Source organism: Protopterus annectens, chromosome 9.part0 (assembly GCF_019279795.1).
Source record: "Protopterus annectens isolate FY-2018-M chromosome 9.part0, PAN1.0, whole genome shotgun sequence".
Lineage (NCBI taxonomy): Eukaryota > Metazoa > Chordata > Ceratodontiformes > Protopteridae > Protopterus > Protopterus annectens.
Genome location: NC_056743.1, coordinates 1,324,228,693 through 1,324,255,538, shown reverse-complemented (window position 1 = coordinate 1,324,255,538; position 26,846 = coordinate 1,324,228,693). Strand labels below are relative to the sequence as shown.

The 26,846-nt window shown below is 40.6% G+C and overlaps 1 protein-coding gene across 1 annotated transcript in view; it reads right to left on the bottom strand.

Annotated features, from left to right (window-relative positions):
• Nucleotides 1-12,461: 12,461 nt before the first annotated feature.
• GNS (glucosamine (N-acetyl)-6-sulfatase) overlaps nucleotides 12,462-26,846 on the bottom strand; it is a 321,939-nt gene continuing 307,554 nt past the window's right edge. The window contains exon 14 of the mRNA XM_044084298.1: nucleotides 12,462-13,032. Within this exon, the coding sequence (XP_043940233.1) occupies nucleotides 13,025-13,032 (8 nt within the window). The 3' untranslated portion in view covers nucleotides 12,462-13,024. The remainder of the gene's footprint in view (nucleotides 13,033-26,846) is intronic.

The window sequence follows — 26,846 nt, the reverse complement described above, 5'->3', positions numbered from 1 at the left end:
TTTGATGAACATATTTTGCAAACTGCCAGGTAAACAACGTTAGGTGTCATACAATTCGCATGTGTTCTAAAATAGAATGTTTTGCCATTATCTGGATGGATAAATGTGGTATTGCTATCAATATAACAACAAAAATTGCAATGACCACATTTTTCTGTATGTCCTGAACTAACATGCTGTATAGCTTTCTTAGGATAACAGAGAAGTCTTTTTAAGTTATTTCTATTCCTATATATAAAAGAGGGTTCTTTGCCAACTATATTAGAAATCTCTTAGTCAGCCTTTAGTATATCCCAGTGTTTACATATGATATTCTTGACTTCAAATAAGTCTGTTGTATAACTTGTTGCAAATTTGACATTCAAAGGTGTCGGAAGAATATCAGTTCTAATGACATCCTGTACTGGACCAAAATAAGGTTTACCTCTAACATCACGTGAATCAAGGGCTTCAGTGGTGTATTGATCTATTTCACTAATTTTGTAGCCCCTATTCTTTAATCTATTCCGTAAACATGACAGATCTTTTTCTAAGCCTATCTCTGACGGATTTAGCCTAGAACATCTTAAAGATTGTCCTTTAATTATATTTTTAAAAATGTGGGGTGGATGCATGCTTGTCCTATGTAGTAACATGTTGCTGTGACAAGGTTTCTGATATACCCCTGTGTTGATGAGACCATTGTGTAGCCTTTCTACATAAACATCTAGGAACACCACTTTCTCATAGGAGTATTGCATAGTGAACTTCAAACAATTTGTCAAGTTATTCATGATATTTAAGAATTTTTCTAAGTTAAGTAATGTGGTCATTGCAATTTTTGTTGTTATATTGATAGCAATACCACATTTATCCATCCAGATAATGGCAAAACATTCTATTTTAGAACACATGCGAATTGTATGACACCTAACGTTGTTTACCTGGCAGTTTGCAAAATATGTTCATCATTTTATGTGGGTAAGACGAACCGCCCACTACGTGACAGGATAAGAGAGCATATTTATAACATCAGAAAAAGTAATACACAGAATGCTTTAGCCAAGCAAACTGTCTTACACAACACTCAACATGAATTTCAATTTAGGGTACTAGAAGTAATGGAACCTAATGCAAGAGGAGGTAATATAATGACATATACAGAGGAGAAGGAAAATAACTGGATTATTTTGTTAAGAGCAGATAGAGGCTCAGGACTAAATGACAAAATCTCTATCAAACCTGCACTTAGAAAACGCAGACATATAAGATATGAGAATATTTAGTTATTTTAAATTATAATAGAGATATATATAAATATATTTTTATAATTTATTTTAACAACAAAAATTTATTAAAATTTTTTAGCAAAGTTTTATATTATATTTATAATTCTTGTATTTAATAGGATGCGTTTTTTAAATGGAGTTAGTTTTCATATATATTTTTATATATATATTTATTTTTACATGATTAGTAGCAGTCATGAAAGCACTGATATACTTTTGTATTTGCTGCTTTAAATGTTAAATGAACTAATTGATGTGTGATGATGATTGGTTCATTTAAATTGTACTTACTATGTGCTTTAGTATTTAAACTGTCTATGTTAAGTAAACACTGTGATCTGATGAAGCTATTTTATAGCGAAAGCGCTTATCCATTGTTTTACCAATAAAAGCACCTGGCTTTGAATATTAGATTTGACCCTTGCTTTTGCTCTTGTGCTACGTTTTTATTATATTGTCTTTAAAACTGTTTTAGTCTTTGTCTTGGATGCTGAAGATGGCTTGATGTAAAGCTGTGTAGGTCTGAAAACACCCTCAGAAGCCGATGCCTGCTCAGCGGCTCCAGACCCATCTGAGGAATTAGTTTCCGAAGGCCCAATACCTTGAGTATCCAGAGGCCTAGATGTCTCTACGTGGGAGTTGGAGGCGGCCTGTGGCTCTGAGGTAGCGGGTGTCAGGGGCTGCGAAAACACCTCACTGAGAACCGGCGACTGGCCTAGAAGAGGCTTTGTCGTCTGTTTTGGACCTCGGATGCCTGTTCTTTTCTTTTTCCTTGCGTTTTTTATGAATTCCAGTCGTTGGTTGTTCCGACGGCATTATATAGTTAAACCTTCAGGCAAAGTAATGAAAAGCAAAATCGTACAGATGCTTAACAGTGCGTTGGTTAAATCTAGCACAAAACCGACTAGCTACGTTGTGGTCAGGGCCTAGGCAAGGAATACAATAAAAATGAAAATCCTTGAGAGGTATTTGCTACCCACAAGAAATACAATTGTTAACTTTTTCTGACATCAGTCTGGAGCAAGAAAAAAGTTTCCCCAACAGGGTACTTAGCTTTATAGAGGACTTCGGATCTGAAATTCAATTTCAAAAATCTCAGGAGTCGGACGACCAGCACTTGTGAACTGCTTTTGCTTCGGGCACCACGTTGCAAGAAAGACTGAAGAAAATGGCGTCGGCTGCATCTTTTATACCCCTGGCGCACTGATGTCAGGGAAGAGGCGACAGCAACCGACGCCGGACCAGGACTTTGGAATTCGGGCCGACTGCGGGTTGCCTGCCAGCAGGATAACCCAAATGTAATGACTGCAACAGTTAAACACGATGAACATCAGTAAACAATGGACAGAAACTGTGATGGGAGTATTTTAATAAAAAATAAACTGTACTTATCTAAATGCTTGAGAGACTGGTAGACCATGTCCATTAGCTAGAAGTGGCAAACGAGACCGGAGGTATTTGGCAAGGTGTGTTGTGGGTAAAGGAGAAGCTTGAGACATCTGGTGGCTGCGAGCAGTAGCATTGGCAGAGTCGAATCCGAAAGATTGAATCTGAAACCATTTGTGAGGATAGAATGAAGATTGACAACATCAGATCATCTGTTACATTGTTTGGATGGTCACAGCCAACTTGGAACCAAAACTATGAGGAAGGATCCCCAGTTTACTGTTTCATTATTTTCGAATAAATTGGGTTAAAAGTTATTTTCTACCTGGCTTTCCAATGCTTCAAATTTTGTTACTAAAAACACAAGTCAGTCCCTATTTCATGCTACTAATGCTCATACTATTAAGTCCATAGCTACCTCATAATCTTTTCAAGAAAGTTTTGGTAGATAAATTTGCAAGCAGTTTCTTTGAATATTTGCAAGCTGTGTTGGGAGCATCGCTGAATATCCTTGAAAGGCATTTAAACTAGATATCTCTAGGTTAAGGTCAGCCTATGGAGCCTCTGTCATTTGGAATATTCTTCAGTGACCAGCCACCTAGGAGTGCTAGTTTGTGACCATCATAGATGTGATTAAGCTGAAACTCCAAATGCCAGATACTAAAGTCATGTACATCAATACGAGATCTGCTCAGAGTTTCAGAACCATCATGATTTCCACCTCCCTGCCTCAGAGTCCATTGGACCCAGTCCTCCTTGTAGACAGCCTTAGCATCTCCCTTTGTTTTTTTTTCTCCCAGCTGTTCTGACTTGTGTGCTTCAAATATCTACAAATGTACAAAAGTGGTCCTTTGCACCTTGGATTATGGGTAAGAGCAGACCCCCAAGGTAGCCTGGGAAAGTTTTATATAACATGTTAAGTATCTACTGATCTTAGTCCTACAAGTGACAAATTTGAAACTTCCAGTGTAGATCCATCTTTATGTCAATTACATAACATTAATTTCCAGATGAATTTTTATATGAGAATGGGGATATGTTTTTCTACACCAGCAAAAACAAACTGGTAAGTACTCTCAATTTTGGTTAGAAACTGTAGATTTTAACTATGTAACTGCAGATAATTTAATGACAGCCTAAAATGAACAGAAATGCTACACTGAAAAGTCTATCACCAAGAGTAAGGTGGAATGACAATTGTTTAAGGACTAGAAATCTGACGGCTTAATAAAACCATGCTACTTAACTAGAGTGTCAAAAAATGTAAATGCACTATAGAAACATTTGTAGTAGCCTCCAATTAGTATGAATAAGGTCATTTATTGAAAAGGAAAATGGACATGGACCCCACACGCCATGTAATCATCGATTTACAGCACTCTTACTATATCTAAATGACGGGAAAACACAATCCTTTATTATATCTAGGATATACAAGGGGGACAAACTGTAGTGTGTGTGTGTGTGTGGGGGGGATGAAAGTTCTTAAAAATAAAATCACACGAGTACTGCAGTCCCATGAAAGCCATTTTGGAGTATAAGAAATTAAATTTTAATAAGCAGTGCTTACAGTGAATCTGATGCACTGGTACAACATAAAATATCAATGCACAATGAAAAATATTTTTTGGAGTTTGAGTGTAGAGTTTTCTTTAAATTCTTAAAATAAATGTTATGTTGCTTGGTGTATTTATGTATTTACTGCTCTCTTTTTGATTACACTTTGTTCTAGTTTAAAGATAAATGGCTGAATACAGCAACTTCAGCAGGACCTGATACTGAAGTCCAAATGGTTGCAACCAGAAGACCAATGGCAAACTTGTCGATATTTTTTTTTTGTACAAGTGACAGGGCTGCCCCCATACACCATGTTGGAAGTTGTACCTTCTGCACCTATAATTCAATTCCACAGAGTAGGGGTGTTTAACAGTCTCAGCTATCATTTGGTCTTCTGGTTCAAACCGAACAAACTTTGATGTAACCAGCCATGCTGAAGTGATTGGATGACAACTTGCATATCACTTCATAGTGATAAGTAATTTCACTGTGAGCAGCTGGATCATAAACTATTAGTGTGTACATCATTTCAGGCCTGAAACCAAAAGGTATACATTATTTATGTCCATTGGTATAATTGTTACATTATTACTGATTAATATTTTTAAAGAAAAAGAGGAACTCGGGAATGCTTTTAGTTATTTCAATGTACTAAAGATAATTTCAGACAACCGCCCAAAGCTGAAAATTCAGTTTTAACCCCCATTTAAAGCATGTATGAAAAACTAGGTCTTATTTCTTGACAACCACCTACGTGTCACCTTGTTTTCTGTTATAATTATATTAACATATACTTTAAGGAAATTAAACAAGGAGGAAACCTGTGCAGTAACCATACTGCAGCAGTTGAGTGCCCAGAGGATAAGACTACAAGGCGTGCCAATTAGCATATTAGCCCCAACTTGTTTTTATAGGAGTACACACAGTGAGATTATTACCCCAGAGGTAGACTGAGCCCTGGAAATAGATGAGCTGGTAGACAAGGAACTGTCAGGACCCAAAACTCACTATGGTTGGTGATTTTGTGCAGGAAAGTTCTGACAAATCAATATGCACTTCTGGAAATAAAAAGTCTGTAAGGAATAAATGTATGCTAAGACGGCAGGTGGGCAGCCCATAGTGGCAAATGGACTTGAAACAAAAATAAGAAGGAATGACAGGTTGTCAAAACTGAAGATTAACCATCTACTGCACTCAACTTAAATATCATGTTAACTCAAAAACAGGCAGAATACAGATAGAAATGGCTTCCAATTAAAGGGGTCAGTCAAATGCATGGAAAACTTTGCTGTAAAGACTGCAGTGCTAAAACAAAGGACATGTGAATAAAACCTGTAGACAAAGAGGCAGACACTCAGTGCTGAAAAGCACAAAATACCACAGAGGGCATGGTGTCCTGCATCTTACATGTGCTACACAAAAGACACTGCTGAAAAAACAACCACCAGGGTATGACGACTGGGGCAAGCGAGTGAAGCAGAGGGCACCTGCAGTAGAAGGTGAGATCACTTAGAAACAGGGGTACAATCAGCAAAAAAAAAAGCATTGGTAATGCATACAAAAACCAGGGAAGAGAATAACTAGTAATAAAACAAGCTAAGTGTGGTCATTAGAAAGATGCACTATCACATCACTGTACTGTAACAGGAAATTATGGGGGGTATTTATGTAATAATGTCAATATATTTAATACATAATTTTAATAATGTGCTCATGACTGACTGTATTGTGTACTGCATGATAGATGGTGTGTTAGATTTGTCCCTATACTGTTAGTGTTTTACATTAATCTTAGCATACTATTTCATTCTCGAAAGAGCCCATAAAATAAATCAAACAAACACTAAAGATTAGATGCTTACTACAAAACATTTTGCTCCTGCCCTCTTGCCAACCGTCATTTATTCCCATCCGATACACAAAGCAGGAGAGCATAGGTTGGAAGTTAGCTAAGGGGGACTATTCATGTGTTCCAACTTATTACGGTTTATAATCATAGCTCTCAAACTCAGAACATTTAACAATTATAGCACTGGTCTAGAAGGTCAGAAAGGGAAGCACTTCGGTTTTCACAGCAGAATGCCTTTAGGTAATAAACTACATATAGTTAATGGCAGGAAAACTTTGTCTACCCAAACTATTTAATAAGTACACTAAGATTATACAAACATCCTTGGAAAGGGTTAACCTTGTAATCATTAAATCTAGGAGGAGCAAGACAAAAATTAGATAGCAAACATCAAAAGTGTGGTACCTAAATCACAGCAGTTGAGAGCTATGTTTATAACAATACAACAGTTAAAGTCAAGCTCATCATTGAATCCATCTGTAAATTACCCATCATAAAAATGTGTCATCTTTATCATCACATCCTGATGTCTCACCCTCGCCAGAAAAAATACTGCGCAGCCAAGTTTTTGCTGTAGGGAAAAAAGCAGTTCACTAGATGACATTTTCTACTCCACAGCAAACAAACTTCAAGAAACCAAAAATGACGTAACACAACTCAGAAGCAATCTGATTTAATAAAATAAACTTTTTCTTTACATTTCTCATTTGTAAACCCCCCCAATCACTTTATAATATATATGTTTACAAACTGTGTTAGTTATTTAACTGTAGAAATAATTATGTGATTCCATTTTAGGCCTCTCTCACTTCTACCCGGCTCACAATTATTTGACAGCTAACAGCAGTGCAAATCTAATGGGCCATCGGCATGAAAGCTATGCATACTGTGTACATAATGTGCTCTACTCAACAGCATAAGCAACATCAATCAACTCTTAGCTCATGATTTAATACTTAATTCCATCTCTCCTAATTACGATGCCTGTTCACAAACTTTTTTAAATGCATTTACTTTAAGCTTCATGAACTATGCATGGCTAGTTTGTAACTGTGTGGATAACATTTAAAAAACATCCACTGACCTTCAAAACAATCTGAACAGCCTTTTGTCTAGAAGCACTGAAATACTTTAACATGAAGGAATGGAGTATCAAGACTCCTTCCAGTTAAACAAACAAGCACTGGAAGGATACACTGGGTGGTGCACAGTGCTTCCATGCCCATGGTCGAACTATGAGGGGACATGGAGTTAACTGAGAAACTTTAGTTTACAGGCTAGAAGCCAAGCCAGGTCACAGGGAGAGAGGCACACTGATCCCCAACAATGGGTTAGAAGCCTGCTTCTAACCAAAGGAAAAAAACACCCACAGTTTAGTAAAGCCGGCACACAGCAAAGTCACTGTAAAGTTTTTGTTAGTATAACCATCTTCCAACATAAACCAGTGACAAAATGATATGCATTTACAGTGACTTTACCAAGTTGATGATTTTTTTTTTTGGATTCCACACGGTTAGAGAACTGAAGTGATCAAAAGAAGCAAAACAATTCCAAAGGTCAGTGCAATTAAACAGTACAGCCCAAAACAAAGGAAAAAGGGACTTGGTGTGTATATGTGTTTTGGGGTGGGTGGGGAGTTATATGACTTAAGTTTTCAGAAACTCAAAATTAATATGGTTGACACCATATGATCAAGGTTCTGAAAACTTGAAATAAAAGACAAAAACATATCTACATTTGACAGGGGGCAAGCCCCCCTGCACTCCCCTTGTGAGGGGTCTATGTCCCCCCACACCCCCTGTAAATTGTATTTACCAACTCAAGATAGCACTGCAGTGGGGAAAGGGTAAATTCCCTAATCCCCACTGAATTGTGATCTACAAAGAACTGCTTCATAGGGGAATTTACCCTTTTCCCCAATCTAATGCAGTCTTGGAGTTAGTATATATAATTTGCAGGGGGTATGGGGGGGGCTTACCTCCCTGCAAAAATGTAGCTTTGTTTTTAGTTTTCACAATTGTGATCATATGGTCTTGGCCATATGAATTTTGAGATTCCGAAAACTCAATGAAGTCATATAATCCCTTAGTGCATCTCATGTGGTATGGTGTAGGTGCACGTGTGTGCGTTAATGTACGTCAGAGCACACTTCTCTAAATCAGGAAGTCCCTAACCCTTCAATAGACTCCATGTGGTGCAGTTTAGATGCATGTATTCTGCCCCACTTCTCACCAAATGACTGCTTCAATATCAGTTGTATGAAATCTTACTGGGGCAGATTAGGCAAAAAAACAGGAAAAACGGGCTTACAAGTGGCTTAAAGTATTTTCAATCGTCTTCATTTTTGGTATGTGCAATACATATAGAAAATTCCATACATGTTTCATAGACGTTTCCTTGTGGTTTATGTTATACTGGCAAATGAAAAACATAAATTAAGATGGTATTTTGGGCGTTATGAAGACTACAGTATCAAAGATTGCAAAATCTGGAGACTACTGATTGAACATGACTTTTTAAAGCCTATCCCCCTCCCCTGAAACAAAACTGTACCTGTTCTTAGGCATGGTGATTTCAGAGTCAGATTATTTTCTTGGGTGCGGTTGCATATCCCCTGCAGCATTTAATTTTCCATTGGAGATGCTGGGTTTATCCAGATTTTGTCAAACCTACAGTCTTTGATATTCTGAAACTCACGTTATACACTAAATTAACACATGCAAAGGCACAGCTAACCACACAGCAAGATGACAAAAAGGTTTTGTCCCACACAGTGAAGTGCTTGTCTAATCAGCCTGGCATAACTCAGTAGGATACTAAAATTTGGATATGTTGGTCCCCGTAAATGGTTCCACTTCCTGTGCACAGTTACATTTACTCATCACAAAACAGATACATTATTGCCACATTTGTGCATATGAATGTTAATACACTGGAAATGTAAGTGAAACTTTAAGGGGTATGCCTCTTGGAAAGAACGCTTTTTATATATGCCACCATAAGTAGCATCACTTATAACTTGTGTCACCACACAATATATGAGTGCATTATGACCTCTGAAGGGGGCAAGTACTTAATTTGCAACAGGGCTTATGTTTGAGCTTGCATGAAGACACAAAGTGATGGTAAGGAAAAACAAAAACAAAAAAAAAAACGGATAACAGGACATTCACTGCGCAGCTCAGAAAAATCTGCACGCACCATCACCTATTTGTTTTCACCCAAAATGTCATGCCACATACTCAGCAGAGTTAAGGCCAGAGTTCTACAGCAATCAGCAGTGCAAAAAAAAAAAAAAAAAAAAAAAAAAAGACAGTCAAAGATAAAGTGGGTACAATCTGGCTTTATGTAAGGTCAGAGCCTTAATATTTCTGAGGGTTTTGTCACCTCCTAATCCCCAATCCCCAGTTAACATAACCAATTATAAGGCTGTTACTTCCGGGGGGGGGGGGGGGGGGGTTCTAACAACTTTCAGGTTTAATGTAGTTTTTTCAGCCAGTAGTGGTAATCTTCCACTCTGTATTCAGCTGACTATCTTACCCATCAAGGAACTGCTTTTACTACATAGATTCCCTAAGAAGGTTAACTAGCCAGGCTTGAAAGTATGCACAAGAAAATGAACTACAAGCTGTGACTAGCTGCCAACATAAGGACTGTAACTTGGGCAGCAATGCATAAGGGATAAAAAAAATCATATTGCTGCAATTTTTCTACTCAACTCAATTCTGTTGTAATTTTTTGAACAACATTATAGATTTTATATATGGATATAAAATTTTACTGGGGAAAAGTACTGATAGTAAAACTCTGTCATGACTGACCAGTGTCCACATTTTTCCCCTCAGTGCAATGACTTGTACCTCCCCCTCCCCCCCAAGATCATTTCCCAGTTCCACCTCACTAGTAGAGTCTTTCTCTAATAAAAACTGAATTCAAATTTAGCAAAATTCAAACAAAGAGTGATTTACAATAAGTGATATCCCCTGCAGAAAACACAAGGTCACCATCTCAACAGCTGGCCCTGAATGCTGGGATCTCAGTGTCAGAAATCAGGTGTGAATACATACATACTTGTCCAGATTTTTGCCTCATTTTTAGTTTGTTCTTCATTGCGAAGAGAAGTCGGTAAATGATGACATAAATTTAGTTTCAGACTTCACTATCTTCAGAAAATGCAAGCTAATGCAAAACCCATTTTTCTAGCAAGTTTCTAATCTTATAATTAATTGTTGAACATGCTTCATCTTAGCAAAACCAAATCTACTTGAGCTACTCACTCAAGGGATATAAACCTCAACACAACAATGAACAGAACATGCTGGAGGGATAGATTCCCTTCGCAGAGACTTCCCTTACCATGGAACAGAGTCCCGACTACATAAGACAGAGCCCCTCACTATCATTCTTCAAGAGGAACCTTGATGAGTGGATGGGTAACAGAAAGTTCACACTGGGGATCACACCAACAGCACTACTAGATAGGGGCCAAGGGTACTAGCTGCTAGTACAAGGGTCTAGGGAACTACTAAAGGGGCAGATAGCCCAGTACCAACCTATGAACCTATAAGAGCAATATTTATAATCTGTATTCGATTTTGGTTTTGTCCAAAATTCTTGTGCTAACAGTTAAGATGTATGGTTAGAGGTCACACTTCTGAAATAAACACAAAGCAACCAACAACCAGCTTAAGAGGAGAGATGCAACAAAAAAGGGGGGCAAAGATAAAAAAACAATATTCAAAAATCAAACTTCAAATAATCAAGTCAGCAGCTGTGAATAAAAGAAAGGCGTCCCTTAACCTGGGTGGCCAGATTTCCAGCCCCCCAGGTAGGTAGTGACTGCCTTCCCTGTCAAAGGCTGATATCAGACTACAGAGAAAGACAGGGGAATCCCAAATGAAAGACCTGCACTGGTTGAGTTTTTAACTGAATTTGGAACAGAAGATTCTACCAAAATGGGCAAATTAGTAGGAAATATGAAATACTGCAGGATAACTATAAGAAAAATCAGAAGACGTCAGAAAAGATTGGGAAGAGATATTAGATATGTAATTCACAAAAACAATGGGAGGGCATATGCATGGCTCCCAAATATGCAACTAAATCTGCAAGATTTAGGATTTGAGCCAGGAAGTGTTTTTGCACTGATACTTTATACCCCAAGCTACAGAATATTTCCTCAGGAAGATGGCAAATAATGGATGTGTAGTGGGGAGGAAAGAGGTACTTGGGGGCATATGTTCTCAGACTGTAGTAAGTTGCCAGATTTAAAAAAATCCCTACAGAATACTCTGTCAGGAATACTGAATGAGTAAATGAGTGCAACTAACAATATTTTTTGAGCTGGGGTACTGTACCTGAATTGCATAAACACAGTAAGGCCTTAAGTTTAATTCTGGTGACTGCCAAAAAAGTAATTACTAGAAAATGGAAATCAAAATCTAAACCAACTACACTTGGAGCAGTGAATATCGTAACAAAGATAAAGAACAAGAAGAAGTGGGATCTTTAGAAAAGGGTAGGAGTAAATTACATGGGAAAATGGAAATTGTTGGGAACAATACATGCAGAAAAATGTTTTGGAGGAGGAATGAGGTTTAAGAGAAGACTGGAATTGAACAATTTATGCAATGTTGTTTTGGTTATATAACAATATATGAGATGTATATAGAAGTAATCAAACCATATTAACAAGTTCACATTTACAAACGTTATACATGTAAGTTGCCCATGTCAATAAAGGTGTTAAAAATGGAAAAAAGCTGACACATCTTTATCTAACATCATAGCACAAGACTGTGCTCAAAACACTGCAGACAACTCCCATGAACACTTAAGTATCCACTCTGAACTCAACCTTCCCATTCTCTGCATGTAGCACACTGATGAGAATGATAGCACCCCCCCCACTGGTGATTCCCCCAATTGCAAAGCCAAACAGCTTCCACCTTCAGGGGAACAGGGCCCTCTATCCAAAGCAGCAGTAAATCCAATTCTATGCAAGTAATTCCTGACAGAGGCAACTTGCTTAAGATGCTATTAATGCACCAACACCACCCCAGCTATGAAATGCACTCAGAAATCTAAGGAACTACAGTCACTGCCAGGAGGCAATCATTAAGAAAACAGGCTATGCAACGTAACTTCCCAACCTGACTGCCAGATGCATTCAATGCCCTCCCTTTCTACAGGACCACTGAGACAAACTGGAGAACTGAGGCAGAGCATTTAATAGGCTTATATTCTGGCTGCATCATAACATACCTAAAAGCATCCCATTCAAATTGATGAAGACTGCTGGTGGTGAGAGGCTAGCTGGTACTACACTGTCCCCCACCAGTAGCAGCAGCATGGATCTAGACAATGGCAGTTGTACAAACAGTCAAAGGTACGGCATAATCTGAAGAAGCAAAAAAGTTTATAACAGCCTGTTATTTCTGAGCTGTACGAGATGAATCTCCAAAGAGGTTACATCTATATACGAAAAGTAGTTCTTCAGAAGTAGGGAAGGCCTACACAGAAACAAAGAAACATACAAGCATAAACAAAACAAATTAATCTATGACCAGTGCGGCTTTTTGTGGTTTGTACATTTTAAAATCAAACCCTGCTGTACTTCAACAAATAATTACAAAACAAAGGTGTGGGGAAATCTGTGTATCTTAACAGATATGTGCAGTTAAGTGAAACAGAAGTGCATGAAGCAAGCCACTAAGACAGACCACTCAGCTGTCTCAATCAGCACTACATGGATTTCTTGCTTTTCTTGTAAATCAGTCTTCTGACGACAACAAACAATCAGATGGAGTCACATTTCTGGGATGAATCAGCAGCTTGTTATTAAAATAAAAATAAGTCTGAAGGAAGAGTGGGGTAAATCCAAGGGAAGATGTTCTTTCTTAAAAAACAGGTTTTGGACCTTCTTCGGTTGTCATGGTAACCAACACTTCAGCTGCTGCAACCATTATCTACCTACAAAGAAGAACAGATGGAGATATACAAATTACTGGAAAGAAACAGATGGCAAGTCAAAATTAGACTTTCAAACTCAGTGCTGAACCATCTAACTACTCAAATCTAATGTATTCAGTCTAATAATAACCATATGATCACCTGGTGCTTTTTAGTTACTAAAATCATGTGGCTTAAGTAAGGCATTTTTGGTCCATTTCAAAGAAAAAAAAGCAGAAAAGTGACAAAAAAAAAACCCAGCAGAATTACGGGAGTGATGGAGAACTACAAAAGCTTGGACTGGACGCTGACAACCACATAGCCTAAGTATTGTGTTTTAGGAAAAAAATCATAGAATGAAAAGGACAGTCAAGCAGCAAGCTGGTACGACTAGCAGAACACTGGTGACACAGAAATACACAGGCCATGACACCCAAGTAAAGTCAGTGTAGTAATTTATAACCAGTGTAAACAGCTACTTGCCAGTGTGCACTCAAGATTTCTTCTACAGTCCACATGGCAGCGAGCCCCCAAAGCACCCGGAGTTATACAGTGACAGACATAGATGAAAAGACACCGAGACAAGGACACATCTGCTTCACTGGAAGACATCCACGTTTAACTACATGAAGGACATGCAAGAATAAACACATGCACAAACACAAACGAGGAAATAATGCAATAAGGAGTAATAACTGAGACTACAAAAGAATGCACAGTAAAACAGGGGAAAGCAGAGACCAAGCTTCAAGGTCACAGGCTACGCCATTTGCAATGAGTGATACAAAAATTGTATTTCCTCACAGCGTCTGATCAAGTCATGCAGTCTTTCTTAAAGGAATGAACTTAGTAGGGTCAGCTTGATCAAAGTAAGGCTGCACTCTACTACTTGCTAGTGACCGCACTGTCTTCAGAGGAGACATGTTGCCATAACATCAATTTGCAACAATCCCATCTTTCATCTTCCTAGAGGCTGGTAACACTGCTCTAGGAGGACAGCGAAGCCTGTTTTTTAAAAAAAAAAAAAAAAAAGATCTAAAAGTGCGAAATGTCTTTGCATTTGAAATGCTAACCTAGATTTTTATGAAGGATCTAATCAAATACCAGTCAACTTGCATGTATATTTGCAAATCAGCAGCAAATATACAGCTAGATAACATTGCACGGTACTGACCCACATTCTGGATACTCACTATTTCTATGCAGTAACCAAAAATCTACTTTATTACTGAAGTTTCGTGTAGCAGTTTGTGAAGTAAGATGAAGAATTATTAGAATATCAAGGAGTAGTTTGAAGTTGTTTATATGGTAAGCCACAAACCTCACTGTAATGAATACCACAGAACACACCCGGGGAACAGCAGCCTCTGGGAAACTACAGGAGTGTAATCCTTTGTAAAACTGCAAAACTCCAGGTTACTTCAGCTGCAGTTCTGATAGCTGAATGGTGCCATGTAGGTAGTAATCAGCTTTGTGGTATCACCTCACTGTCAGGAGTCTAATGTAGGTTCAATGACACTAGTCACTTGTTCTACATGCAAATTCAAGAACGAGAGAGACAGCACTGCTGAGAAACATGGTGCAAAGAAATACCAAAAGCAAAACCAGTGGCAGTCTGCAAAACACTATAAAATGGTAAAAATGCCACACACTGACCACCGTCAGACAGCCACACTGCAGCAGAAGAGTGCATTATCCTAAGCCTACTCTGGTAACCCTATGCCAAAATGATGCAAATATCTTTGGAGGAGTATAAAACATGTCAATCTGCAAGCACAGCTTTGCCTCTTCCCCAACCAGTAAAAAAATGAAAACTGCAACTCCCAAAAGTACCGAGCTGTACTTGTGGCCTTTTAACTGCAGCCTTTACAGGATGCCCACAAGTATAGGTTTGAGTATATAGCTGAACAGTAGGGTTAGGAACTTATCATAACTGGATGTTTGAGTATGCCCACTGTTGCAGTAATAGAAACTTTTTGAGGCTTCTGCAGCAGAGGGCCCAAAGTCTGGTCTGACTTACAGAGCTTTGAACCCTTCCACCATCTGGTGGGGCAGATGCCCTTCCATCCAGATGTCAGTAGTATAAAAGGGATGTCTATCCATGCCATCTTTGATTCCTTCTTCCCCTTGTAGGAGGGTCTGAGATAAGAGTATGAAAAGGTATCTTGCATAAAGTGGAATCCTGACAAAGATGCTCAGTTGGAATGGAATAATGAAACTGCCTCTCCAGACATTAGGTCAACCTGGGCAGGAAGAGTGTTCTAGAAGGGTGACATAGGTCAATCTGGGGAAAAAGAATATTCTGAGAGAGTGATGGAGAGCAGAAATGCAAGGATCAACAGTCATTGGGTATAGACTCCAACCCTAAAGAAACCCAAGGAAAAAAAGAGGAGGCAAATGGAAAGGTTAGTGAAACAGTACACACACACAAACATCTACATCAAGTTTATAGCACAATTGTACTACGTTTACTGTACTGTTCCCTACTGTAGCTGTGATACCCTTTTATTTTAATTGTACATTTACTGTACTGTTCCCTACTGTAGCTGTGATACCCTTTTATTTTAATTGTACTACATTTTCTGTACTGTTCCCTAGTGTAGCTGTGATACCCTCTTTATTTATTTTTATTTTATTTAACATTTGTTAACCGGGAAAGTCCGATTAGGACAGAACCTATTTTCAACGGCGGCCGGGGGGAGAAACGCTCCAGACACATCTTTGAATGTTTGAATCTTTAGGATTTCTTAAGTTAACAAACCTTGAAGAGAGTGGACATTAAACGGAGTGGGCTGCAAGAGGCCCTGCAAAATGGCTGTGGTAAACTCTACTTTTGCCTTGGAAGAGATATTTAGGTTGTACTGTTTTGAAACAGCATGAATTGCTGACCTTGTAACTACTTCCAAAATGGACTAAGTTGACTCCCCTTAGAAAGAATGAAAGCAGTGGCTGAAGTGACCCCAGTATAATGTAAACTAACCTTCTCTAGGATAGTCTTGCCACAACATGAACAGCAGGAAGAGATGTTAATGAGCTACACATACAGAAACTGATAAAGGAAACTGTTTACTCAGCAACAGATCCATCCCTCTTACCTTATGCAAAGGCCACACACACAGACACACACAAAAAAGCCTTTTTCCCCATTTCCCCAAAGATAATTGCATCATATACTCAGCTGAAGAAATGAAGATCCTTTCTCTTTTTTGGGGGGTAGGGTAAAACAGGGAAGTAACGGGCCTGATTAAAGAATATCTCAACAAAAAAGAAGCAACCAATGGCATTTATTTCTGGCTGCAGTATCTTGTGCATTACACTAAAAAGAAGAGTGACTGGAAGAAAGACATGCAAATCTAGGCCTACCAATGCAGACTAACTGAGTTTGGAGAGGACAGTGGCTTAGAGACAGTGGATAAAAGGGAGATTCCAGGAGATGGAGGAGCTCTGAGTTATAACTGTTGCCTCTTGTGATTTCAGCAGAGATGGTCTCCAGGATTCCTTTTTTGATCTTGCAATTTTTTCTACTGTTCTGCCTCCAAAGAAAGGACCAATTTTTATGAGATAACTTTTGCTATACATGGGGGTAAGGATAGAAACAACTGATTAACTGCCTGCACTATCTTGCCTCTTCCTCAACACCAGATGAAAAAGAGGTCTAAAAAGCAATGCCTTCTCAAGTTGACCATTAAGGAGTTAACACTGACATTGTCTGTTAAGTAGCCTTCCTCTCATCCAGGCAGGTCTCCTTATCTTGATCTTGAAGCTGCCACCCTACAAGATGCATCAACAGCACCACAGTCGCATCTGATGGAATGCTTTGTTATCTGGGAAGACAGGATGCATAAGTTTAGCACAGTCTCTCTCTCTCTGGGTTTTGTCAGGTGTCTCTTCAATACTGTCCTTTAACTGAAATAGCAGTGCCCCTACTATTTTAGGGTGCACATGCGTGTGTGTGTTTGGCAGTTCAGATCCCTCAAAGGCTAAGATAGAAGAGATAAAAACCTTCTTCCCAAAGTGGTCCACGTAGCTGATTTTCCCTGCCACTGGGAAGTAGGTTCTTGGATGGAGCCCTAGTTGGATTCTCAAAGATATTTGCAGGATTCCATAACCGTGTGAAAACAGTCCAAATATAAACTACTAAACACATTTACCAAAACTTGTATTGCTGATGTTTTGGGTCAGGTAACTCCCAGAAGGCTCTGCATGTCTTTGTCATCTGAGTAATCAACTTCAATTTGGTGAGGGCATCAACAAAAGAGAAATCCTCTGCTGGGGAGGTGGAGGATGAGCTCTCCTCATTGCCAGACTCATATGTGGGAAACTGGGAAGGGAAGGCATCTGATGACAAAGGTCAGTTCATCCATCTCTGACTGGACTGATAAGGACTTCACCAAGATACACTATACCATCCTAGGGGATGGTATAAAAGCAATCTAAGCCCCACCCTCGGATGGAAGTGGTAACTTCACCAAAGCTTTCACTAAAGTTGTATTCAATCAGTTAAGTGTATAGACTTGCCTGTTCCAGAGGGAATCAAAGCCAGACTCCAAGCCAACCTGGTGGACATCCAGCATCAACAAACGCTGTCTAAGAAATCTAAGGCAAGGACCCAACAATGGAAAAGCACCCTCCCCAGCCTCAACAGGCAAATAAGACAACATGTCAAATCCTCTAAGGGTAACTTTGAGAAAAACTTAGCAATCACAGCTAAGGATAACTATACGGCCTTTTACAGCTGCGTACACAGCCTAAAAGGTAGGATCCAAGCATGTGCCAAACTAGTGAGTAACGGTACCACACACACTGATCCCACAGAGACAGAAAACCCGCTAGTGGACATATTTGGTGAAAATTTCACTCCCGTATCCCCTCCAAACTTATCACAAACCTTAACCCAAACTCCCTGCACACCCTATGTATCAGAAGAACAGATCAATAAAGCCTTGTGTAAAGCAAAACACACAGCCCTATGGCACCAGACAGCATCCCAGGCAGTCTTCTAAACAAACTAAAACATGAACTAGCATCACCACTAAGAACCCTGTTCAATCACAGTCTAACCACAGGCTATGTTACTACAGAACGGAGAACAGCAACAGTTATTCCTCTCCACAAAGGTGACTTGGCAACAGACCTGGGGAATTATAGACCCAGAAGTCTGTCCAGCCTCATCTGTAAGGCCACTGAACATATCATCATGGACCTCATAAATAAAGATGTAGATGACCTCCAAACCCTGGACCCAACCCAATTCAACTTTGTCAAGGGCAGTGCCTGCCTGTTAAACCTGGTGGCTTTCTTCAAAAAATGTGACCAGGGCCATCGACAAGGGCAAATCTGTGCACACAGCATACCTCGATGTGGCCAAGGCCTTCAACACAATCACACACTTGGGTATTACTGATAAACTTAGCAAACTGAATATAAACCCCTTTGTTGTAAGATGTGTTAACAACTGGCTCACAAACCGATCACACACTATCAAAGTGGGTGACTCCACATTAACCAGCAGACCTGTCACCAGTGGGGTGCCACAAGGGTCAGTGCTGGGCCCCCTGCTGTTTAGTATATACTTCTCAGAAGTTCAGGCCAAAAATAAGGGGCTGTGGCTGACTGAGGACAACTGCAGACTGGGTTCAATTATCGAATCCCCAAATGATACCAGTATACTTCAGGAGGGTCTTACACACACCGACTGTTAGGCATGGTCTCAAACTAAATGCAAAGAAATGCATAATTATTCCCTCCTATAAAAATGCCCCTTCACACTATCAAATTAACAACAATACCCTATGTACCTACGAAGTGGTAAGGGATTTGGGACCACAAGTAGACTGTGACCTTAACTTTGACCACCATGTGTCTACTGTGGTAAGGAAGGTTTTCTACATAGCACAATTAATTATCAAAGGTATCACCTGTAGAGCAAAGGCTGTTATAACCCCTCTATACTCATCACTAATCAGGCCCATAATGGAGTATAACACCCCTTTTGGCATGTACTGTACAAAGCACCTGCAGCAACTGGAGGGACCTTAGTGGTTTCTAACAAAGAAGATGATCAAGGGACTCCAGCATGTACCTTACACAGACCAACTAAAGTCCCCGTCACTATACTCAGTATCGTACAGGACTTCTTAGGAGAGACTAATGTCTGGCTTACACAGCAATCCCTAGCGCAAACCTAACAAATCTTCTGCACATCCATAAATCAAATAAAATCCTAAGCCAACTTGAGTGGCAGCCTTGTAAACACAAAATGGACGAAAGCCCTTCAAGCTCATGTTGAGGAAAGCTGGAAGATGTCTATTACCTGGACACCTTGGGCCTAGGTATGGGAGCGGACGCTTTATTTGAGGTACCTGAATGCAAGCAGACACCAATGAACATGAGACACCTTCGTGCACCAATATCAAAAGGATACCACCTTCATCCTTAGAAAGGAATACAATGGCAATGGAACCAGACGGCTGTGAGAAAGAATCCTGACCAACTGGAGGATTTCGTCTCACAAAGATGTGCTGTCCGCCCAGCGCACAATGGCTGCCTGAGAAGCACTGTCAGATTTCTCAGCCCAGTTTCCAAGCATCAGGACCAGTGGCTGTGAAAGAATGTGACTGGACCAGACACCCAAATCGAGGAAGGGCTTTGGCTTCTGACAGAATATCATCCTTCTCCCTTACATCACTCTCACGTGGGCACTTCTCTTTTCTCGGTTTTTGTGGGGTGTCTGCAGTAGACTTGACTGTCACTAAAGTCTCCTTATTTAAACCACACAGCCTTCATCAGTTCAGAGAACCCTGAGGTGTCTCTGCTCTCCTTTTAATGGTCTGTTGGCTGAAGTGTGTACACTGAGGGCAGTGAGGGCCACAAACAAAGCAAACACTGGGTGTGGAAGCAGATTCTACATAAAATTTACATATAAACCTTTTAATTTCTGGTATCTACACCTGACACTGAAAAAACACAAAAGTATAAATATGCAAAGTATAACAAAGAAAGAATAACTGTTCCCCAATGGGGCACTTAATTTATTAACCAGGTAGTGAACTGATCTACGGACCATTTTTAGCTACAGCCTGGGTGCAACTACACAAAATATTAGAGAAATAACAATGGAATGGTATAGCAGAGTTAATACATGTCTGACCATTACTTGTTACATATAACAGGAAAAATGCATGAAAACATAAAAAGTAATGATGAATCAGTGTTGCACAGATTACCACACTTCGCTTATTTACTGTTTGCTATATAATACAACTTGGCCCTTCGCAGTCCCGCTTTAATTCTAAATAAAAAGAAGTTATGTACTCACCATAATGTTCCATCTAAGTAGTTCTACTTAATTTGTCTTCAACCTGTGGGATACTGGATCCGTATCGGATCCGAGCCGGCAACCGTACTAGCATCTGCTTCGAGCTCCAAGCTCCTCCCCTTACCTATAATACACCTCCACTACCTTCCAACCCCCAGATCGAGTTTGCTGAATCTTATACGGATAACCCGACCTGAAAAAATACTTGTGAACTATAACTGCAGCCCGTAGGCTGTTCATATGCCAAGGTCCGGGGGAAGGAGGGAGGGACAGTTGAAGACAAATGAAGTAGAAAGTACAGTTTTGTACCTACCATAAATGTAGATGTTCGAGTGTTCACCCTGCTGCAGTCATCACACTTGGGTTATCCTGCCATCAGGTGGTCCCCGCAGTCGGCCCGAATTCCAAAGTCTTGGTCCGGCGTCGGTTGCTGTCGCTTCTCCCCTGACGTCAGTGTGCCAGGGGTATACAAGAGGCATCCGACGCCATTTCCTTCAGTTTTTCTTGCCCCAGATGTCAGGTGCCCCCAATATATATATCTATATCTATATCTATATATACATACACATTATATATATATATATATATATATATATATATATATATATATATACACACATATACACACACACACCTTAGGTACAAGCAAATACACCACAGAGGTAGAACAGGATAAAGTGGTAGTGATAAGTTCAGCTAGTTCAGAGGGGATGGAGGGAGGGTAACCTGGACTGCAGCAGGGTGAACACTCTAACATCTACATTTATGGTAGGTACAAAACTGTACTATGTTCATCGTGTTACCCTGCTGCAGTCATCACACTTGGGTTGAATCCCAAAGCTAAGGAGGGGAGTGGAGTCAAACAGGGTTAGAAGAAGCTAGTAGGCCCTGCAAAATTGCAGTGGCAAAACCAGCTCTAGTCAGAGTAAAGAGGTAAGTGATAGTGTTTGGTGAAGGTGTGCACTGAACTCCAAGTAGCAGCTTCCAGAACATCCTTGGTTGGCACTCTCCTGAGAAAGGCTGCTGATGTAGCTGTAGCCCTGGTGGAGTGGGACTTAATGTAAGCAGGTACTGGTTTCCCATGATGTGTGTAGCAGAAATGTATGCAATGTACTATCCATTTAGAAATGGTCTGTTTTGAGATAGCTTTTCCTTGTGATCCTGTAGCATAGGCTACAAAGAGCTGGTCATTTTTTCTGAAAGCCTTAGTTTTATCCAAGTAGTAACGTAATTGCCTGTGAATGTCCAAAGAGTACAGGAGTCTTTCTCCTTTGTTCTGGGGATTTGGGAAGAAGGTGGGCAAGTGAATGGTTTGGTTTACGGCCACACTGGATACCACCTTTGGCATATAAAGGAAGGATTAGTTTGTAGAGAAACTCTGACTTGATGAAAAATGAGGAAAGGTTCCACTGCCATTAGTGCCTGTAGCTCTGAGACTTCTAGCTGAGGTTATTGCTAGTAGTAGGGCAGTTTTCCAAGAAAGAAATTTTAAATCAGTTGAAAAATCTGGTTCAAAGGGCGCAGTGTAAGCTTTTCCAGGACAAAGTTGAGATCCCAAGTAGGTGTTGGAGCTTTCCTTGGCGGTCTTAAGTTCTTAGCCCCTCCGAGGTACTGTCTTAGGAGTGGATGTGAAAATAAAGAAGGATCAGTGTTGTAATGAGCTGAAATTGCTGAGGCGTGGATCTTAATAGATGAAAAGGAAAGTCCTTTGTGTAACATCTCAGTTAAATATTGTAGAATCTGAGGAATGTTTGGCTCCAGGAGATTTAGGCCTTTAGCAAAATCTTTTCCATTTGTCTGAGTAGGTTTTCCTGGTGCTGGGCCTTCTGGCCTCCAGAATGACATCCATAACAGCTTTGGATAAAGGTGATGGCAGGTAGTTTAGGTAATTTGCCATGCAGCCAGGTTTAAAGTATTGAGCTGGCTGTGTAGAATCAGATTGTCTCGCTTGGTGAGCAGGTGAGGAATCTGTGGCAAAATCCATGGTGGGCCCTGGGCCATGTTCCTTAAAATTGGATACCAATGTTGGCATGGCCAGTCTGGTGCAACGAGAATCATTTGTGGCCTCTCTAGTCTGACTTTCAGCAGTATCTTTGCTAGAAGAGGCAGTGGAGGGAAGGCATACACTGTTAATGTTTTCCAATAGAATGAAAGGGCGTCCACTTTCCAAGCTAATGGATGGAAGGTCCTTGTGCAAAACTTTTGCAGTTGGTGGTTGTGGGGGCTTGCAAACAGACCTATGTCTGGGCGTCCCCATTTTTGAGCTATCGTTGCAAATACTTGTGGATCTAGTTTCGATTCATGTGGATCCATGATGTTTCTGCTTAGGTCGTCTGCCAATGTGTTTTTCTTTCCTGGCAGGAATTGTGCTTGTAATTGAACCTGGTAAGACAGTGCAGTGTTCCACAAGGTCATTGCTTGTCTGCTTAGAGGGTAGGAATGTGTGCCCCCTTGCTTGTTTATGTACCACATAACTGTGGTGTTGTCTGTCCTTATTAGTAGTTGTCCCGGGTGTAGAAAGTCCTTGAAAGCTGTTAGGGCATTCTGCACTGCTAGCATTTCTTTTTGATTGATATGCAGGTGTCTCTGATCTGTAATCCATTTGCCCTGAATGTGCTGTCCTGCCATGTGTGCTCCCCAGGCATAGTCCGATGCATCTCTTTTCATAGTTTGCCTGGCTGTGGGTAAGGTGAAAGGCTGACCCCTTTGTTGAGGTGACATGCCTGTGCCCACCATAGAAACTCCTGTTGAAGGCAGGGAATGAGTGGAATCATTGTTTTCAAGCTGTGGCTGTGCTGAGTCCATACACTTTTCAGGTACTATTGTAATTTCCTCATATGCAGTTTTGCAAATGGTATTAGTAGTATACAAGATGCCATGAATCCCAAGGCCTGCAGAATTTTTCTTGCAGGGAGTTGGGTCTTTGTTGCCATTATTTTGAAATATTGAAACAGCTGTCGTTGTTTGTCTGGCGTGAGATAAGTCATCTGGGCCGCTGTATTCAAGCTGGCACCCAGGAATATTATGTTTTGTGAGGGCACTAGTTTTGATTTATTTTCGTTTACTGTGTACCCTATGCAACTTAGAAGGTGTTTGACAAATGCCAGATGCTGTAAAAGGATGTCCTTGCTTTCTGCTTGAATAAGACAGTCGTCCAGGTATGGGTTTATTTGAATTACTCTTTGTCTGCAGAATGCAATTACTGGTGCCAGGCATTTTGTGAAGACCCTGGGCGCAGTAGATAAGCCAAAGGGCAGTGCAGAGAATTGATAATGTGTTGAACCTGCAATGAAGCGGAGGTACCTTCTGCAATTTTGTCTGATAGGGACCATGCAGGTATGCCTCCTTGAGGTCCAAAGTGACTAGCCAAGCATTCTTGCCCAACATGGGAAGAAGCTGCTGTAGTGTTAGCATCTTGAATTTTGGCAATTGCAGATAGGTGTTCAGAATTGAAAGATCCAGAATGGGTCTCCATGCTTTGTCCTTTCTTGAAACTAGAGTCTTGAGTAAAATCCTTGTCCTTGCTCCTGTGTAGGTACCTGTTGAATGGCGCTCATGTTCATGAGAGCTGTAATTTGTTTTTGTGCCTCTGCCCATTGATTTGGTGGCAGGTTTGGCATTCCTTTGATCCTTGGTAAGGTATGAAAATCGAATCTGTATCCTTGAGAGAAAATGTTTAGAACCCATTTGTCTTTTGTGATAATGTGCCAGTTGTCTGCAAAAAATGCTAGTTTTCCTCCCAAGGGTGTTGCCAGGAGAGATTTGCTTGGTAGTTTGAGGATAGAGTCATTGTGTCTGTCTTCTGTTAGCTTGGGGCCTGTCTTCTCCTCCTTTCTGGGTAACAGAACCCCATTGGCGAGGTTTGTAAGGGCCCTGTGACTGACCTCTGCCCCTTGGGTGTCTGTATTTGCCCCTCTGTGATCTGTCTGAAGCTGGAAAGGACCAATTTTTTGTTGGCCAATTTCTGCTGAAGCGAGGGGGTTGTACCTGCAAGAAATCCTTGACCGTTTGCATAGATTTAGCCTTATCCTCCATTTTCTTTAAAACCTCTACTGCTTTGACACCAAAAAATACATCTTGTTGTAAAGGTGCATCTAATAATTTTGCTTTAACATGGTCAGGGAGGGTTTGCTCTTTTAACCAAGCATGTCTACGGATGACAGAGCCAGTAACAGCTGCTCTACAGAAAGCTTCCAATGAATCAAATCCGCATTGTAAAGTATGCTTGCCCACCTGTTCAGCTGCATTTCCTTGAATTCAGGCTGTTCTGAATGTGTGCTCATTTTTTGTTTTAACTGAGACATCAGGAATTGTTGATATTTCAACATGTGAAACTGGCAATTTAATGCTCTCATAGCCAGAGTTGCAGAGGTGTAGATTTTCTTTCCCCATCTATCTAGGGCTCTGGAATCTCTTTCAGAGGGCACAGGATTTTTAGCCATAGAAGCTTTTGCTCCTTTAGGACCCTGGGATATGGTTTTTGGGTCAGCTATAGGGCTTTTATAAAGGAATTTGTGTGAGTCAGTCACTCTGTAGTATCTGTCCGATTTGGCTGGAGCAGGAGGTAGGGAGTCTGGATTTAAACTAGACTACAAGCAGACATCATCCACAATATCTAAAACAGGAGGGATAGCAAGAGGTCTGTGCTGGGGTAATAAAAGGAACTCTCGGAGCCTTTTCTTAGAATCTGAGTAATCCTGGCCTTCCCAGTGGAAATGTTCCCTCATGGTATGTAATGTTTCCCCAAAGGAGTAGTCTTCAGGGGGAGATGCTGAGGGAATAGAATCTTCAGCATCAGAATCCTCGTATGGTGGAAAAGTGTAATCCTGTTCCTCAGAAGAATTTGAGGAGAGAGAAACCTGGTCAGAGGATGCATAATCCTCCTCTTGTCTTGGTCTTTTATCAGGAGGGGGATGGGAACCCCTGATAAGGGTAATTAAATCTTCAGCCATCTTAAGCATCTGTTTCTTAGGCATGGGGCCTTGACCTGTAGACCGATGAACAGATTTCTTAGGTTTTAAAGGAGTTTTAAGCTTAGCATAAGATTTAATGGTGAGTGTAGTCGGTCTGAAGACACCTTCTGCAACCGAAGGAGTTTCCTCTGCACCGGTGTCTAATTCTGCTCCGGTGTCGGTAGATGGCTGCGTCGGCCTAGTAGACTCCGCTTGGGAGTCGGCAGCTGTCTGGGGTTCCAGGTCTGCGGTCGTCAGGGGCTGCGTAGGCGCCTCACTGAAAACTGGAGAACCGGCGATAGGCCCAGCTGAGGCCTCAAGGTCTGGCTTATTCCTAGGCTGCCTGTCCTTATCCTTGTGTTTTTTATAAATTGCGGTAGTCGGCTGCTCCGACGGCATGATATAATTAAATTTCCTAACCAAAGTAATGCCGTGCTAAGTCAAAATGGCATTTGATAGTGTGTTTATTAAACCTAGCGCAAAACTGACAACCTGTGACGTCATGGTCTGGGCCTAGGCAAGAAATACAATAGGAATGGAAGTCCTTATGAGGTATTTGCTTCCCACAAGAAATGCAATTGTTAACTTTTTCTGACATCAGACTGAGGCAAGAAAATGTTCCCCAACCGGGTACTTAGCTTTATTGAAGACTTCGGACTGAAATTCAAATCGAAAATCTCAGGTGTCAGCCGACCGGCACTTGCGAACTGCTTCTGCTTCGGGCACCACGCGGCAAGAAAGACAGAAGAAAATGGCGTTGGATGCCTCTTGTATACCCCTGGCGCACTGACGTCAGGGAAGAAGCGACAGCAACCGACGTCGGACCAAGACTTTGGAATTCGGGCCGACTGCGGGACCGCCTGACGGCAGGATAACCCAAGTGTGATGACTGCAGCAGGGTAACACGATGAACATCTACTCAGATGGAACGTTATAGTGAATACATAACATCTTTATATGAATTAGTTTACTTCATTTGGTCTTCAACCTGTGGGACAGAGTCCCCAGCTACTAAACTCCTGGGTGGCTCTCATGGAAGGATATTCCGGAGCACTGCGGAACCAAAGGATGCTCTCCTTCTGGAAGTCAAATCCAGTTTGTAATGAGAAATAATTGAATGAGATGAGGACCATGTAGCTGCAGAACAAATATCATCCAAAGAGACTCTAGACCAAAAGGCCGCAGACATAGCCATGGATCTAGTGGAATGAGCTCTCACCTGACCCGGAGGAGACATGCCTCTCTGTCCTTATAGACCTGAAGAATGCATGAAGAAATCCATCTAGAAATAGTGACCTTGAGGATTGTATCCTTCTATAAACCTTTTTTGGGGAAACCTAATAATTGATCAGATTTACGGAAATTTTTTGTCCTGTGTAAATAGGATCGTAATTGTCCATGAACATTCAGCAGGTGGAGTTTGTATTCGATCAGGTTAGCAAAATTAGGAAAGAAAACAGGTAAATTGATGGTCTGATTGATATTAACTGGTAATGCCATCTTAGGAAGAAAGGATGGATTGGTCCGAAGGGAAACCCCATCTTTGTGAAAAATCATATAAGGAA